The 18,041-nt window shown below is 42.9% G+C and overlaps 1 protein-coding gene across 1 annotated transcript; it reads left to right on the top strand.

The window, feature by feature from the left end:
- Positions 1 to 3,228: 3,228 nt before the first annotated feature.
- Positions 3,229 to 5,706, top strand: zic3 (zic family member 3 heterotaxy 1 (odd-paired homolog, Drosophila); the record flags this gene model as incomplete). Its single annotated transcript, XM_084449036.1, has 3 exons — positions 3,229 to 4,222; positions 5,044 to 5,207; positions 5,524 to 5,706. The coding sequence occupies 3 exons, from the start codon at positions 3,229 to 3,231 to the stop codon at positions 5,704 to 5,706; spliced, it is 1,341 nt and encodes a 446-aa protein (XP_084305162.1).
- Between the last annotated feature and the right edge of the window lie 12,335 nt (positions 5,707 to 18,041).

Genomic DNA, 18,041 nt, shown 5'->3' with positions numbered 1-18,041 from the left:
TCGCGTGTTTTATATGGGCAGCCTATAAGATATTCTGCAAAATATATGCGCATGCTCAATACAACAGGCCATACTAGACTATCATAGAGAAAAGTGTTTCATCCTTGGAACAATGAGTCGAGATCTGAAATTTAACCGTAAGTCATTTGCCAAGTGGCAGAAAGCTTAAAATGAAAACTAGTCCATTACGCTATCATGAAAATATAGGGTATACAAGAAGCGAGGACATTGCAGGGCAACGTGACAGTCTAATATGCACATGTTGTTAAATTCTAGTAATTGCCTTGACAATGCAAAAAGTAAAACGAATACGCATTCTGACGCACCACATACATGTAGGTCCATGTTGAAACAAAACATAGATAGGCTATTCAGTTAAAATCGTCATACCATTAGTGCAATATCACTGCAAATGCCGTTTATTATTCTGAGAGAGTCTTATTGTAGCCTATTCATTCAAGAATTCTATATGCCTAAGTAAATGACAAATTAAATGAGGCTCATTACTTGACTGCTGCATCTGAAAGGCTTGCATATGCGACCATTAAGTCATAACTTTCAAATAAATAGCCTAGGTGTATATGGGTCTTTTGTAAAACCGTTAAATTGATTTAAAACTCTATTCAGTTCTAGAGGAAAAGTTGCTCAGGGTATAAAGTTCATAAAATTCATACATCTACCTTATTTCCATTATTTATACATCTATTGAGTAATTTGTCTGCAGTTGAAGAACACATGTCAAGAGAAGACTGGTTTGTGATAAATAACTAGCGTTTTGTGATAAATAACTAGTGTTTTGCTGTCCTCCAGAGCAACAGTTGCTTTAGACAGTAGGCTAACCTAGAACAACTCTAGAGTCTATTCCGGGGCCAAAGGTCGGCGCCTCTCGGTTGCTATGTTGTCCACGACACACGCTACTTGAAAAGATGCTCAGTAATACAGATGAGTAATACAGATGAGTAATACAGATGAGTAATACAGATGAGTAATACAGATGAGTAATACAGATGAGTAATACAGATGAGTAATGTGTTCCGTTGTAAAGACAACGGTGCGCGTGCTTCTAATCGTTAATCATTTTATAGTAACACCCTCAGTGTGAACATACCATATACAATAACCTCGCCGACTCCACTCGTTTCAACAGGCCAATAAAATATCGCGGAGGGGAACTTAAGGGAACTTGCTTGTCACTTGCAAAAGTTCACAGAGGTTGCCATAAATCTCATAGGCCTACTCTTAACACTGCAAGGCAAACTCACAGTTAACTCATGTTCTCTCCCTCCTGAGGCTGTGTGTGTGTGTGTGTGTGTGTGTGTGTGTGTGTGTGTGTGTGTGTGTGTGTGTGTGTGTGTGTGTGTGTGTGTGTGTGTGAGTGAGTGAGTGAGAGAGAGAGAGAGAGAGAGAGAGAGAGAGAGAGAGAGAGAGAGAGAGAGAGAGAGAGAGAGGCAGAGAAAGGAAAGAGAGCGCGGATGTGGAGTGGATGCGAGTGTGTGTAGGAATAAAGTGAGTGAAGGAGGGAGGGAGGGAGGGAGGGAGAGAGGGAGGGAAAGAGAGAGAGAAAGCCAGAGTGTGTGTGTGCGTGCGTGCGTGCGTGTGTGTTTGTAATGGAGAGAATGCAAGAGAGTAGTACGACGGCTGAAAGCGCGCGAGGTGAAAAAAGACGAGAAGGAATCGTTTTTCTTACCGAGAGAAGTTGTTGATGACGTACCGAGAAGAAAAGAAAACGTTTCACATTGCGAGGAAAAAGTGAGCTATCGCACGAAATAAAAACATGTTTTTAAAAATTGTCCTAAGCCTATCATAACAAAAACTAGGCTGAATCCGTTTACAAAATAAAGCTAGATTAACACACAGAACAATTTACACGTTTACTTGAAATTTCTCCCTTTCAATGGAGGCCGTAAAATGCGAATATTATAGGCTAAAATCAAACTCACCTTGCATTTTAAAACACTTTTCTCGTAGCAAATGTTGTGGGAATGATTGCGGGGTGGATGAGGGCGAAAGCAGAATGAAAGACTGATTTGAAGACTTTTCTCTTTTTCTTTTTTCAGATCCCTAAAATAAAGAATGTGAGCTCCTTCCTGGGACAGATTGAGGGAAAGGGACGTGAAAGGCTTGGAGTTATAAAGCGCCGCTTGAAGCACTCAACGCGTCTCTGAACTTGATCAGATTTTGCGTGTCCTGCAGAGAGTCAGCGGTAGCCCTGTGAAACTCGCTCAATGGCACGGATTTTTGGCTAGGCAAAAAAAACTCAGGATATTACAATTACTGCCATCTTTCTTTCTGTCTTTTATTCCCCGTCTTACACCCTATAGAGCTTTGCAAAAAAAATGTTCCCCCCCACACACTCCCACCCCCCTTTCTCAAACCGTTTCAAGAAAGCTACAATGTGGATTTCAGATAAAAATGGGAATAGGTAGATGGGAATTAGATAGCCTAGATATAGATAGATAGATAGATAGATACAAGTGTCCCTCAATGATGACAGATGTATTACACCTCTGAATAAAATGTTTTCTTTCGTTATCATTTGGTACTGGAACCCAAGATGCCGTAAGTTGCCAATTTTCTGACTATGCTGAATTACATAAAATACATATTTGTAATCACTATTGGCCTCTGGTCGTGTAGCCTATTGTAAAATAGACAAATTATGTTTAACTTTTAAAACAGTTTGTAAGTTTGACATGAACCAATAAGACACATGTATTTGGAGAAAGCGTCAAGTTACTTTACCTGCAAAATAATGCTTGGACTAACCAATCAAATTAAACCACTGGGACGATCTGCCATTTTCAATGCCAAACTGTGCCAATCAACAGAAATCTAGCCAATTAACTCCGTTCTTTGGCGTCACGTGTTCAATGGGTAGCTGAGCTCTCATTGGGCGTCGTAGCACTGCCCCCCGAGTTCATTTATGTGCAGAGAGTGAGTGATTGACTTTATCAGTCCAAGGACATCATTCGCCTGGAAAGGGGGGGAAGTTTGATCCTCTTTCTCACGGATCCCAGTAACGGGAGTTTGTCTCCCTGCTCTACAACCGAAGGATTGTTTTTTTCCGATTTGATACATTTTGGGTTTTTTTTTATTTTGAAAATTACTATACGCTTCAGCGCGTTGCAACCGTGTTCCCGTTATTCGCAGCTAGAGTGAGCTCCACTAATCTGGGGGGGTTCTTTTATTTCATTTTGTTCTTTCGTTCTCAAAGTTTGATTTAGCCCAATGACTATGCTCCTTGATAGCGGTCCGCAGTTCCCATCTCTAGGAGTAGGGGGATTCGGAACACCGCGACACCATGAGATAGGGAACAGAGACCCGGGTCTGGGGCTGAATCCCTTCGCCGATTCCTCCCACTCCGCTGCTTTTAAAATCAGCCCAGTGGCTCACGATATCGCCTCCAGCCAGACGTCAGCTTTTACTCCACAAGCTACTGGATATGCAGCCGCCTTAGGACACCACCACAGCGGACAGGTGGGCTCGTACGGCGGGGGAGCGTTCAATTCGACCCGGGACTTTCTCTTCCGGAACCGTGGCATGGGAGAGTCCGCTGCATCGAGTGCCCAGCATGGGATCTTTGCCGCTTCGGCGGGGAGCTTGCACGGACCTCCTGGGATCTCTGATAACCCTGGACATCTGTTGTTCCCAGGGCTCCACGACCAGGGTGTGAGCCACACTTCACCAAGTGGACATGTAGTCAACAGTCAAATGCATCTGGGTTTACGCGGGGACATTTTTGGAAGACCCGACCCGTATCGTCCGGTCGCAAGCCCACGCACGGACCCCTATGGCGCTGCTCAGCTCCACAACTACAACCACCCAATCAATATGAATATGGGGATGAATGTGCCGACACACCACGGCCCAGGGGCCTTCTTTAGATATATGAGACAACCAATAAAGCAAGAAATGTCCTGTAAATGGATAGATGAACATCAAATGAACCGACCCAAAAAGACTTGCGACAGGACTTTCAGCACAATGCACGAGATGGTGACGCACGTCTCGATGGAACACGTTGGCGGCCCCGAGCAGAGCAACCACATATGCTTCTGGGAGGATTGCCCGAGAGAAGGGAAATCTTTTAAGGCCAAGTACAAACTGGTGAACCATATTCGTGTACACACTGGAGAGAAACCATTCCCCTGCCCATTCCCTGGATGTGGGAAAATATTCGCCAGGTCGGAAAATTTGAAAATTCACAAAAGAACACATACAGGTAGGCCCGAGCACTTTCCACAAGTTAGTCAACAAACTACTGCCATGTGTAATAAAGATAACGGTATTTCGTTTGTTTGAACAGATAATAGCATGGGGAGAACAATTAATCTCGAGAGATCGTGCTTTTTAGTAGGCCTAGGGTGAACGGGCCCTACGTTGTGTTATTTTAGCTTCGAATGGGGAAAATTGACCAAACGGAATCAAACTTAGGCTATAGGTTATAGGCTCCTAGCCTACTCTAGACTAAGATTGTGTTGGACGGTCTAAGAATAAGATGCTGAGCTGCTATAGCAATTGTAGGCCTTTATGTTACTGAATTAAGGCTAACCAAACCTCTAAGCTCTTCTGCTGATTTAAGTGTTGTGTGTGTATTCAGAGTGAGCCGGGCACATAAGCTATTGCCCAAACGCTAAAGTGTGAGAAAATTAGCCTAACTAAATTTAGAGTGAGCAGTCTACTCTCCGTGCGGGTGTTTTTGTATGACTGAACAATTGGCCAATTTCTCACGTCCCTTGTTGACCAGCCTACTCTCGGACCTTTCATATCTGTGGGCCAACAGAACCCAACTGTGTGGATTAGTATAACCAGCTAATGCAGAGAACAGTATTCTTAAATTCCACATGCAAGTTACATATCAATTCCGTGCACTTTAATGTAGGCATAGGTCTTTTCAAAGAATAAAGTGGGCCTAGACTGTACCAGAGTATGGACTCAGTGGTGGACAAGCAGCGCTATTACCTTACAAGCGCATGTAAAGCTTGTATAGTTTGCGATCAATTGAAGCTATGGATCCTTAACTGTGTTTATTGCATTTTACAGGTGAGAAGCCGTTTAAGTGTGAATTCGACGGCTGCGACAGACGTTTCGCAAACAGCAGCGACAGGAAAAAGCACATGCACGTGCACACTTCTGACAAGCCATACATCTGCAAAGTGTGCGACAAGTCATACACACACCCCAGCTCTCTCAGGAAACACATGAAGGTACTTAACGTCTTCATTACACCTTAAACACATTAACGCAATACACTCCCCTGACCAGAGGCTATCCACAGCCTTAGCCTGTGTCTAGCATCACGCCAATTCAGTTTTCACTTAAATTCACTGGGTTCTCTAAATGCTAATGGATGCATGTTGGGCCTGTTTATATTGGGATGTGCATTCTATGCATGGGCCTTGTTAAGTAGGCTAGCAAACATATTCCATAAAGTATAAATTTCAGTTTAGGCATAGGCTACTCACAGAGGGCTTTGTCAGTCAACCCATCATTGATTGTGGTATTTCATTCTCATTACTGCAGGTACACGAGTCTCAAGGTTCCGAATCGTCTCCAGCAGCAAGTTCTGGGTACGAGTCGTCCACACCACCAGTGCTGGGGTCAGCGAACACTGAAGACCCCACAAAAACACCACCGTCAGCCGTGCAAAACACGTCCACGCACAGTGACGGACTGCCACCCAACTTTAATGAATGGTACGTTTGAAGTCAGACGCCTCTCAATGTGGACCAAGAGGTTATGGAAACCTTAAAAACTACTCTCACTAAGGTGTATCTAAAATGGGATTTGAAGATGATGAAGAAATGAGAGCAAGCCAGCAGTAGCAGGCCTCAGCTGTTCTCAGGATGCTAAATTTGAGTTATTTTATTCCGGTTCGAAGAAAACAAATAAATCAAATAATAAAATAATACTTTCTAAGAATAAATACAATGTTTTTCCTTTTTTAGTTTACAGATTCCAGATGACTATTTTATTTTTCATTTTATGTATTTTCACAAAATTTATTTAAAAAGGAAACAGAAGAATATTTCACGGTGTTTTATATAATGGTGACACATAGCCTACTGTCGCCTTTCAATTGATTGTTAAAACTTCAGACAGTCTTAAGAAACGTGCCAAAGTCTTTGTCTTGAACTTGAACAAAAAATAAATCATAAATACATATATACTCGTGAATGTATTTCCTTGTTTGATGGGGTCGAATCTGTTGTCAATGTTTGTTTTCAGGTGGAGAAATGTGGTATTAGGTTACGATTGTTACCGTTGAATATAACGTTGCCTTTTGTTAATAACGTTGTAAATACATATCCATGATGCCATATTTATCAATTTGTAATTTAATTATGGGTATAAGTTCTGAAACTGAAATGATATTTATGGAAAAGTTTTTTAACAAGACTGTACAGTTTTGGGTCATAACCAGCTTAACATTGAGCAGAATCATCAACTCTAAAGCTCCAATATTGCGATTGTATCTTTTTTTAACCAATACATGTGTCTTATTTGGATCTGAGATATTATCTATATAAATATTATGGACTTGTCTATATGATGGTGATTTTTTTCATCATTTCTTACTTTAGCTTATGAAACCAGTGACATGTTAAGTCATCGATTCTGTAAAGCTGAATTGTCGTCAAGTGAGTTGAAAAACTAAAAACGTCTCTGTCGATATCCACATTTTGGTCAAATTAACTTTTTGTGTGTTTTACTTTTATAGAAACAGAGAGAGTAGACTACACTTGTAGCATAATTTCAGTATATACGAGACATCCATCAGTTGCACTCGTCGCTTTTGCAGATGTTACATGAGTAGGCCTAGGCTACATAGGCCTACTTATTACATGAGTAGGCCTAGGCTACATACTTATTACATGAGTAGGCTTAGGCTACATACTTAATTTATCAATTCCAAGCCAAGGTGACAGTATTTTGAGTATTTCAAATTCGGGTCAAATACCCAAACATATGAACCAGTAAGGACGTCCTTTATAGTTCCAACAATGTCTTTGTGCAAGTATGTTTAAATGTGTGCATCGGCAACAATGGAACTGTCACAACACAGTATCTTCAAAATAAAAGTTTTTTTTTGTCTGTCAGCTTGCATTGTTTTAAATGTATTTCTTCTGTGAAACTATGCGTGTTATTTGTTATAAGTACTGTGGTGTTGCTTATAGAGCAGTTTGATTATACATTTGCTTGTTTTGTGTGAATAACTTGTCAATATGACATTTTTGTGTGAACAAGATTTAGACGAAGGAATAATAGATAGGCTATATATGTGGGTTGAAGAGAACACGCTCAGACAGAGTTGGGCCTTCAGCATTGCATTGTAACCTTTTCTCAAGAATTGAATATTATGCATACACTAAATATATTGTGCTTATATGAGAACGATTTCAGACCACCAGCACTATTCTTAAAAACAAAATGTAAAAACAGTACCTCGGAAGTGACAGTATATGAAATACGTTTATTTAAATAATTTAAGGAATATATGTTTTATATACTATTTTCTATACCTTAATTTAAAAGAAATATCTTTTTGTTTCTTATTCCAACCACCTTTTATGCCCCATGTCCAGACGATTGATATTACTGATGTATAAAAGCAGCTAGAATGTGTTGTAACGCTTTCTGGGAGAAATGGGTCACGTTCTAAGTTATTCCTGAAAAGCAAAATGTTTTACTGATGAACTGTGTCACTGTGTCACAATCGAGGCAAATGATACAACAGCAAACCTATTCGTATTTTAGCACAGTCATTTTTAAAGAAGGCTATTGTTTGTTGGTTTATTTGTTTTACCAACTATTTATGAAGAAATGTGAACATACATTTGGACTGAAATTAAAAAAGAAAAAACATGAAAAGTGATAGACTGAGGTGTTGGTTATTCCTGCCAGTGTTGTATTGCGCTCAGATCCGATGCAATTTATTTTCTCTTCCAGACTGTTTGAGTCGGCAGTTCACTTGAACTTGACACTGATGAAGGCGCCATCTTAGCATCTTGTTTCTGGGGAGAGGGATGGCAAAGTTACCGACAGTTGGCTAGCCTACTTGGTAGCTATACACTCTTGGCTGTGGGAATCGGGCGAATCATTCACCCACAGAAATTAAAGTTGCAGCGCAACAAGATAACTTGCAAACTACCAAATCCTGCAAAAATAGTTAACGGGAAAGTTGGGTGTCTGTCCCTACATGAGGTTGCCAGAAGTGGCAACTGAGCACATCATCTGTCGCCAAGAGCATGTTTGTGCAAACCATTAGCCGTGACCACTTATCAGCAAATAATACGCCTAAAGCCTACCATCTCAGTAGCCTCATCTTTATGAAAAATCTTATAAACATATTCAAGAATAGTTTGATATTAACAGAACACAAACAAGAATATCAGAAACAAATATTGAATAGGCCTAACATATTTGCCTTTCTCAAAACGCGTAATATTTCCAAAGCTTTCCACACTGATCACTGTGAATTCAAATGAGACGGGCTACTCTTTCTGTACTAAGTCTATGACAGCCTATAGGCTATAAAGGTTCTGTTTAGCCTACCAGTCTATTCACTATAGGCCTTCACTGCGCAGTACCAACCCCCACAAAGTCTCCTGCCCTACCCCCATCTTCTACTATAAACAGATTTAAGAATGTATTCAAATTCCGCTATTCCTTCTTGCGCAAGCGCATTCTTGTAGGCTATTTTGCAAGGACATTTCCCATAGCTACTCGTGCGGTTCAAGTTCTTTTCTGGCGGACCCCATGACGTCAAAAAATGGGACAGGCTTTCGATGCGAGTAATCTAGCTTTGAGAATCACGGTGCTCAATGCACCATACATTGATTCATACGGGGAGCATAGAAAAAATCATACCTTAAACCGGCAAATACAGCCAAAGCCCGATAATGATGGGGTTTGAGATTATGAGAGAAACGGGGTAGCCATATCCAAAAGAGAAAACATGAAAGGCTCTTTTCGCAGGATTCTCAATGGATTAGAGCGCACTGCAGTCACGTGGTAAGAGTAGTGTAGTGACGGTGACAGAAGCGCAGCCTAGATGAATAGGCTTCTGGGCTATGTTTGAATACCAGTGTTCATTCATCTCCATTTCTCATATAGGCCTAGACTTGTTAAATGAGGTTACGGTCACGTCAATTATCCAATTGGCACCTCTTATGATATGAAATGCACGCACAGGCTAGTAGTCACAACTAGGACCTATTCCTTCGTGCGTAATAGTCATCTTTAGTAAAAACGGACTGGTCATGCCGTCAAGCCCCTCTTTCGCTGGAGCTCATAACTCGTTGGATTTTCTTCATTGATCGACACAGCTCAACCCACCTTCTTCCTCTGGCTACTCCTCTGTTGAAGCGGGAGAGGGGGATAACCCGATACAAGCATGTCCCGAGCGATGTCTGTCGCGCAACAGAGTTTGTGATCTTAATAAACCCAGTGGATAAATGATCTCGCGCATGGTATGCTGGAAAACTTCCAGGGTGCGCAAATAACGCTCTTTTATTTCAAAATGTTTGAAACTCAGACAGACACACGCCTCAATGTCATCCCCATAGGCCTACATGTCTCTGGGTCTACAGTTTGGATAATGCGGCAGAGATGTGCAAAGCTGATTCAACATGGCTTTTTCAATTAGGCTATTTTATTTTATTTATTTATTTTTAATGAGGATTCATTTATTACGACCAATGCAATCAAATCAAATCAATTTTACGCTATAATGAGTTTACGAATTCTGGATGTAATCATAATCAGTTTATTGCCATGCAGTTTTACAACGTAGGCTACTAGTAATTTGCATAACATTCAGACAACATTGGACAGGGTGCCGGGACGAGACAGGACAGTGCAAAGGACAAGTACAAACAGCTAGTGCAAATTAAAAGGATAAGCAAAGAAAAGAACAATGTACAAAGAGTAGTGCCGTTCGTGTGTTTATACAGTGAGCATGCAGAGTGTAATGTGTAGGTGAGTGTGTGTAGGCCTGTGTGTAGGCCTGTGTATAGGCCTACAGTAGGCTATGTGTGTGCGACGTTATGTGTGAGTGCGGTGCGTCCTACCCTGACGTTCAGGTCATGTGCAAGTGTGTATCGACAGTGTCTCAGCGGTGGGGTGGGGGTGGGGGGTCAGAGGGGGACACAAGCCTTGTTATGGTCTGAGTTTCCCTATACAAACTCCCACGGGTCATGTGATAGGCCTATATAATTCTAAGCAAATGTGTTATTTGAATGGCGTTTTGCACCTGAATGAGAACGATTGATAGATATCCGATCAAATTGGAATTCAAGAGCAGACTGAAAACAGAGTGAGAGGTTGCTATGCCCTCGAGGATGAGGTTATAGCATTAAGTAGCCTGGATACTGTTTATAATATGAAACAGCTTGGCGAGGCCAAGAGTGACAACCATTCAGCTTGCGCCATAGACGCAATTAGCTTGTGACTCCAGATGAACGTTAGATATCTGGTGGAGTCTAACAACATAATAAACATATAGCCTATGTCTGCATAACCTTTCAAACATCAGGCATTTGCCAAACATCAGGCATTTGCTTTACTATGGCCCATTGCTATCAATTTCTAGGGCAATTATTACCTGTTTTTCATTAGTGATGCGTATTCACCTGCAGATGGCCGGACGGGTGTTGAATATGCGTAGGTAGGCCCATTCACCTAGCACGGCACTCCAGGATGTAGCCCTTCAATCTTTTTTCAAACGTGTTACACGGCTTTTGTGATGCTAACCGAGAGGCACAATGGCATTGTTAGGCTATTACACGTAATGATTCGCAAATTGAATGTTTGGAGATATTTACATTTCCAATCTATTTGCATGTTCTCGAAAAACATTCAATTTGCATTGGTTGTGAATGAAAAAGTGAAATCATGAATCTAACGGGCACTTTGCAAATAAACATAATTTATTAGTCTACAGTAGGTATGGGGTACTTAATTATTGCCAAGTACATCTGCACCAACCGTGCATTCTCCCTTAGGCAATCATGAAAATGTGTGGCTCTATATCATGTTAGAACAAGTTAGCTTTTTCGACTTCATTTCTAACTTCAAGTTTGCTTTTTCCACCATCATGAATGCCTCGCATTGCTTTTTCAAAACATCACAACTTTTATCTGACCCCTTAACTGGTCACTACCTAGAACACAACTGACATCTAATACTGGAATAGCTAATATAACCAATAGTCTGAGAGGCGCACAACTGTTTGTCCGCTGTCATGGTGTTATCACGGGTATCATTAGCCTACTTCAGTGAACCTCCCCACCACCACCACCACCACCACCACCCATATGCCCCAAAATAATGTTTCCATTGTTAAATAGGCGCAAAATCTAAAGTTATCAATAATACGTCCAACAAGAGACGTGTGTTAATTCTGTAACATCTGGGAGGGTGTCAGGGGCTTGATAAATATGTCATCAGAGTGGGAGCAGGAGTCAACGCTAATAGGTCCCCGGAGTGGAAGTCGAGGCAAACGCTCATTCAGCAAAGCAGATGTTCAGCAATGGTGCAGTGCGTTTGTCTTTTGACAGATATTATTTTCAACACTTTTGAGAGGTGCCAAATGAGCAATTGACATCATTTTACACTCGCGGTACACGCCCAACACACACCTCAGGTAGTCTGGAGTCAGGCAGCTATTTTGATGAACCGTTTTTTTAGTCTGGTAGCCTAAAGTTTTTTTTCTCCCTGCTGATTCTCGTAGGTTAGGGGTACGCCTACCTCTTCAAAATACAGGAGACTGCTCAGCGATATCCCTTGAGCATTTTGAAATATCAACTTAATGCCCAAAATCCCAGACAAATGGATTTAAGAGATTCCATGCAAAATACTTAAAGAGGGTTGAGGAGCGTGCACGGTTGCATTGAATGGTGCGTTTTCTGTCCTGATGTCGGTTACTTCTTGCTTCATAAAAGTGATTTATTTCATTTTTAAAATATTGCCTAGGTGTCATATTATAATACTGTAGTTACACCCTCAGTTCATTGAGTGTTCTAATTTAGTTTTCATCTAGCATTTGAATTCGAGACTTAACTCCTGTTTATAATGTAGGCTAACATTACATTTTTGCAAACAAGCTTACCTGTTTTTCATTTACTCATATGTACACAGATTGTGTACATTGTTGTGTGAAACACTTCAGATGAATAATTTAGGTTAAAGCTATATACATGTGAAGAAAATTGTTCATGTTACCAAAACAATGTATTCAGTAGGTGGCCTGGAATGTGGATCTCAATGAATTAGCAGCGTTGGTTCAAGCCCTATCTGCATTTCTGGAACTGATATAAAGTTATGGATGTTTCAATCTCACTGTCTGGATTTACCCCATTGAACCCTTAAACTGACCAGTGAAAATTGTTAGCCCAACCCTTACACACACACACACACACACACACACACACACACACACACACACACACACACACACACACACACACACACATTTCACACTGAGCTTGCTGAGTCAAGCAAAATATAAGGGCTAAGATACCAAATGTTTAACGTTGGGATATCCAATAAACCATTCACTTGAACAAACAGCACCACTGGTTTTGTAAGAAAATAATGCTGTAAGACAATTCAATGCAACTGCACCTCATAAAATACACGATAGGTGTACATGTAGCCTACAATGCAAGACAAAAATGCTCTGCTCTTCTTCACCCTTCTCATCTCCCCTCTCTCGTTCCTCTCCTTAATAGCGTACCCCTCTGTCTTATAACACACCCTACAATACACTTGGTAACAGTGCCAGACATTGCTTTCCCTTCAATGTACACCAACATGCAATGGTTTAGAAAGTCAGTGGGGAGGGGAGGGGGGGGGGGGGGGGGGCAAGGGAGAAGAAGCTCCCATCTCTCTCTCCTCTCTTCTTACCCACATCTCCTGTCCTTGCTCTCCTCTCTCTCTCTCCCCTCTCCCATTCCACTCCTCTTTCCTAGCGTGACCCTCCCTCTGACACCTTGAAGAATAGATTTTCTTATAAATAAGGGTAATCTTTTAAAACATTGACCAAATAGGGTTGCCTGATATCATTATACTGTCCTACATGGCCACATTATTTTCTCTGATAGAGAACTTTATGGCTGTCTGAAAATTTCAGTACATCCGGCAACATCTTAGCTGCACTAAACATTGTACTGTAGTCTTAATGACATACACTATGTTGTTTATGCTTGACGAATAAGACTGGTGAAGTATCTAAAGACATTAGCAATCTAATCAATTTCCCAACTTTGAGTATTGATAATTGCACAATAATTAACTTTAACAAACCTATTCAGTCTTCTCTGGTCCTTCAATAGACTCCGGTCCGCGAATAAACCCTAGTTGTGAAATGCATTAAATGAGGAACTGGATTTACTGCCCCCTCCTCTCAACACTGTCTGATAACTTCACACGAATCTCAAGACATAAGACTCAGGATCTCAAGGGTTCATATTCATTGATTTGGAGTTTAATACAGTGGACATGACCTCCTTTATGAATAAACGATGGAGGAAGAAAATTTGATGTGTTGGATTTTAGTATTTTGCATGAAATCTCATAAATACATTTTTAAAAATCTGGGATTTCAGGGCTTCGGGCATGAAGGGGTTAATATGTGAAAATGCTCAAGGAATACTACCCTAACCCTCCTGTATTTTGAAGAGGTGCCCACAAGCTACAAGAATCAGCAGAAAAAAACGTAACCCGACAAAACCAGGTTCAGCACCATGACTCCAAGACTACGAGTCCAGTAACTTATCACGAGCAAAGTTACGTGGTGTCAAAATTAGGAATGTGCAATGAATCTACGTAAACACAGACGAAAATGCATTGCGTTTAAACTTTCATTTAAAATGATTTAACCTTTATTTTACCAGGGTTGCCCAATGAGACCAGGGTCTCATTTGCAATAGTGTCCTGGTTGGAATTGCAAAACAATGCAAATCGATCAAAAGCCAATATTGTTAAAACATAGTGTTCTGCCTTGTTCTGCCTCGGCTCCGTTCTCTCAAAAACTTATGTAACATATTTCGTGTTGCTCAGATAAATCTGATTAGGACTTGAAGGTGCAGTTGTTGTCTCAACCTGCATGGGACATATGTGTGCGTTCCAATAAAGTTTGCACCTGAATGCCTCGCTGTCTTTTGTTATTGGCGCGAGGATACCCCACTGTGGCCACCTGGGGGGATGGATCAGTGCTCGACCGCCCTCGACCCTCATCCAAAAGAATATCTAAGACAATGCGTGTTAATGTCCTCGATTTGAAACGGTGAATTAAAAGAGGGGGTTCTACGGTGACTGGGCAGAGGGCATACGGAGGTATAGCCTACCTACGGAGTATAGCCTATTCATTAACCACAGACACGTGGAACAGGCCGGGAAAACTCCCGGTGCTCCCGCTGGCCAGTCCGCCCCTAGGACCTGGGGATAAATTAACGCGTGCGTAAAGTGATTTTTACGCAGCCCGAGTGTGCAAAGTGGGGTGATGTAACTTAACCTGTTCTGAGAGCTAGTGCAAGTGGATTTAAATAGTTTAGCGCATTCAACGCGTCGTTGGTGGAATAGAGTTGGCACAGTCGAATCCGCCGGGTCCAGCAGGTGCATCAGCCCTGGCGGTTTGTCAGGTAAATAGGGTTAGCCTACTTATTGCGTACATTCCTTCAAATAGACCTCCAAAGACAACTCCATTGTAATTGCAAAGTAACACGAATACAAACTGTCTTTCTTGATCATTTAATCTGGTATTTTGCGATATTTCACAAATGTAATAACCGTCACCCTTTGAGAGTGATCATTAGGCCTACTATCCGACCCCAATGGGAAAAGATGATGGACTCCAAGGCTATGGCATTGCTAACGGGTCCAGTTGTTTTCTGTATAGAGCTCAAGTCTAAGGTAAGCGTGTCCCAGTTCAAGTCTCTGGTTTGACTTAGATGTGTTTGTGTACAAAGTGAGCTAACAAGAACAAATCCAGCTATAATCATATAAAGTAATGAACCCGGTACCCACAGCACCTCTCACTTAGATAACCGAGTTAGGGCTTGCATATTATGTATTGTGTAATACAAACTACATAAGTGATACTATCGCCAGCAGAAAGTGAATATGAACTTTTTATGACCCATGATGGATATTAGATTTTGGTTTCCTTACAGAGATAACAGTATCATAAAACACATTCTCTCTAGGCACAGTCCTGGAGATGTCAGCTCAGGAAACCCGTCCACTGAATAGTGCTGCTCAGTCTCAATGATGTTCAGAACACGTGCTCTCGGTCCGCTGGAGCGTTCGACACTACTACGGCCAAGACCAAGACTCAGAGACAGGACTAGTAGTGAATGAGAACGGTGTTTTAATGAAGCAGACAGGGGAATGAGGGCGGTGGGGCAGATAGGCAGAGGGGGCAGGTATAGGGCAGGTAGGCAGTAGGGGCAGACAGGGCAGGTAGGTAGGGCATGACAGACGGGGCAGCTAGGCTGATAAATAGGACTCCAGGGGAACCAGAGTGTGGAGAAACTAAAGCAACAAGAGAATATTATGACACTACAGGTACAGGTAAACACGGGACATCACTGTGAATCCCAAACAGTACAGAGCGGCCGAGAGCCAGACTGACCGCAGGAGTCTGCACAACGACCTGGCCATGAGGGACTGACTGACCGCAGGAGTCTGCACAACGACCTGGCCATGAGTGACTGACTGACCGCAGGAGTCTGCACAACGAGCTGGCCATGAGTGACTGACTGACCGCAGGAGTCTGCACAACGACCTGGCCATGAGGGACTGACTGACCGCAGGAGTCTGCACAACGACCTGGCCATGAGTGACCGACTGACCGCAGGAGTCTGCACAACGAGCTGGCCATGAGTGACTGACTGACCGCAGGAGTCTGCACAACGAGCTGGCCATGAGTGACTGACTGACCGCAGGAGTCTGCACAACGAGCTGGCCATGAGTGACCGACGGACCGCAGGAGTCTGCACAACGAGCTGGCCATGAGTGACCGACTGACCACAGGAGTCTGCACAACGACCTGGCCATGAGTGGATGGAAAACCGGGGCCTCTGCACGGCTGGGCTGAGGCTCAACAGAGCAGGTGAGGAGAATGAAGTCATCAGGAGAGAACCAGAAAATGAAGCCACGCACATCACACACACACACACACACGCACACGCACACACGCACACACATACACACACACTGGCTGCAGGCTAGGTGGAAGTGGAGGACGTGAGAGATACTCTGTAATACAGCTCTTTATGCGGCCGGCGTGCTCCGGAGGTCAGAGGGCGCGAGGGTCTGGCCAGAGATGACAGTGTCAGAGAGGCCGACAGGAGCAGAGAGGTGAACTGGCAAGCGGCGACATCACAAGGTCAGAGCACAGGCCGAAGGTGTGCTGACTGGACGACAGGGGACAAGCCGAGCCCTTACACCCGGAAACAACAAGCAGTTCATAGAGGGCCTGCCCCAGCTGCCCCGCCCTGTGGGGGGTCTAATCGTAGAGTGAGGGTACCTAGCGTCAATCACAGCAGGTCTAGGAACGATCTGGAGACCGCGGAGGGGTGAAGCGGGTTGGGGGTGGAGGGGCGTACTGACACCCGTGTGGTCCGAAGGGGTATTGATGTAAAACAAGTGGTGGAGCACTGCGCGCCTAGCCTGGTGAACCAGACTCTTCGCTCACTTTTTTAGGGTAGTCCAAAAAAATGCTGTGACACCCCGCTGACATAACACTGACCAGTTCCTCTCCCACCTTAGTCTCCTCCTCTCCATTCAACAAACACAAGCACAGGTGCAACCCACTGAGAAAAGACACGGCTAAAAGACGTCTTTTAGACGTCTTTTTTGTCTTTTTCGGACGTCCAAAGACATCCAATTAGGAGCCAGAATGAATGTTTTTTTTTAACGTTCAGATATTGGACCCGTTTTGCACGTCCACAGACGTCTTAGAGGGGTCCAAGCCAGACGTTTGAATATTGAGGGGTCCAGCAGACATACAAATGGGATTCTGGACCGACGGACATTATTAAGACATGATCTGAACGTCTCCCTGACGTTGCGTGTTTGCTGGGTATTTTCACTGCCACAGAGGGGTATGTCATCACATTTTCTCCACTTGTTCTATCTCAGTAAGTTATCACTATTTTCATCTTGATCCGGGCGCTCAACTGACAACTCTCACCTGGAAACAAATATCTTTTGTCATGCCACAACGGAGAAGAAGCGCACGTGTGTGTGTGTGTGTGCCATTAACTTAGCCCACGCCAGCTGGATATGACTCCTACTGCAGCTGCCGTTCCGAGAGCACAATGAGAAAGTGAAGGGAGTGTTACACGCAGCAGTAGTGGTGGAGAAGGGATGGAGGGAAGGAGTGATAGAAGGAGAGAGGGAAGGAAGGAGGTAGAGGCAGGTAGGAGGGCCTGGTGGAGGGGGAAGGGGAGCCAGGTGCTGGCGGAAATTGCCAAGCTATTGCCAAAGTGACCTCATACCAGGATAATGCAAGGGCCATAGGTGTCCTGAGCCAATCCCAATGCTCATGCTGATAGCCTTTCAATGCCTGTGGGACACTCTCTCCAGTAATTGCTTTTTCCTGTTTCAATTCTCCTCTGGACCAGTCTTACAGGAGACAAAAGATGCAGAAAGACTTTGTTTTCGGTTGGCATTGAAAGACTGCACAATGCTAGCATATTTTTCTATTCACTGGGAGGTATAAATTATATTTTCATTATTGGTCTGGGCTGAGACATTTAATGTTCATCTTTTGCAACTCAGAGCATTTGTTTTGAAGCTGAATTCTGTAATATGAGCTGTTTTTTATGAACAAGAACCTGCAGTCAGTTAATTCCAGATAAAAGCCGGGATCAATTTTCAGTATTTCCTCATTACTGCACATTTCAATTGTTTCTGAGAGCAGGAGACACGTTTGAAAACTGCCAATGATCTCTGGATTAAAAAGCAATATTTCAAAAATAAATGTATATGCGTCTTTAAGAAATCCTATCCATGCCCTGGTATGATGACCT

The sequence above is a fragment of the Borostomias antarcticus genome (assembly GCF_949987555.1).
Source record: "Borostomias antarcticus genome assembly, chromosome: 14".
In the NCBI taxonomy this organism is placed as follows: Eukaryota; Metazoa; Chordata; class Actinopteri; order Stomiiformes; family Stomiidae; genus Borostomias; species Borostomias antarcticus.
This window is presented reverse-complemented; position numbering and strand designations above follow the sequence as displayed.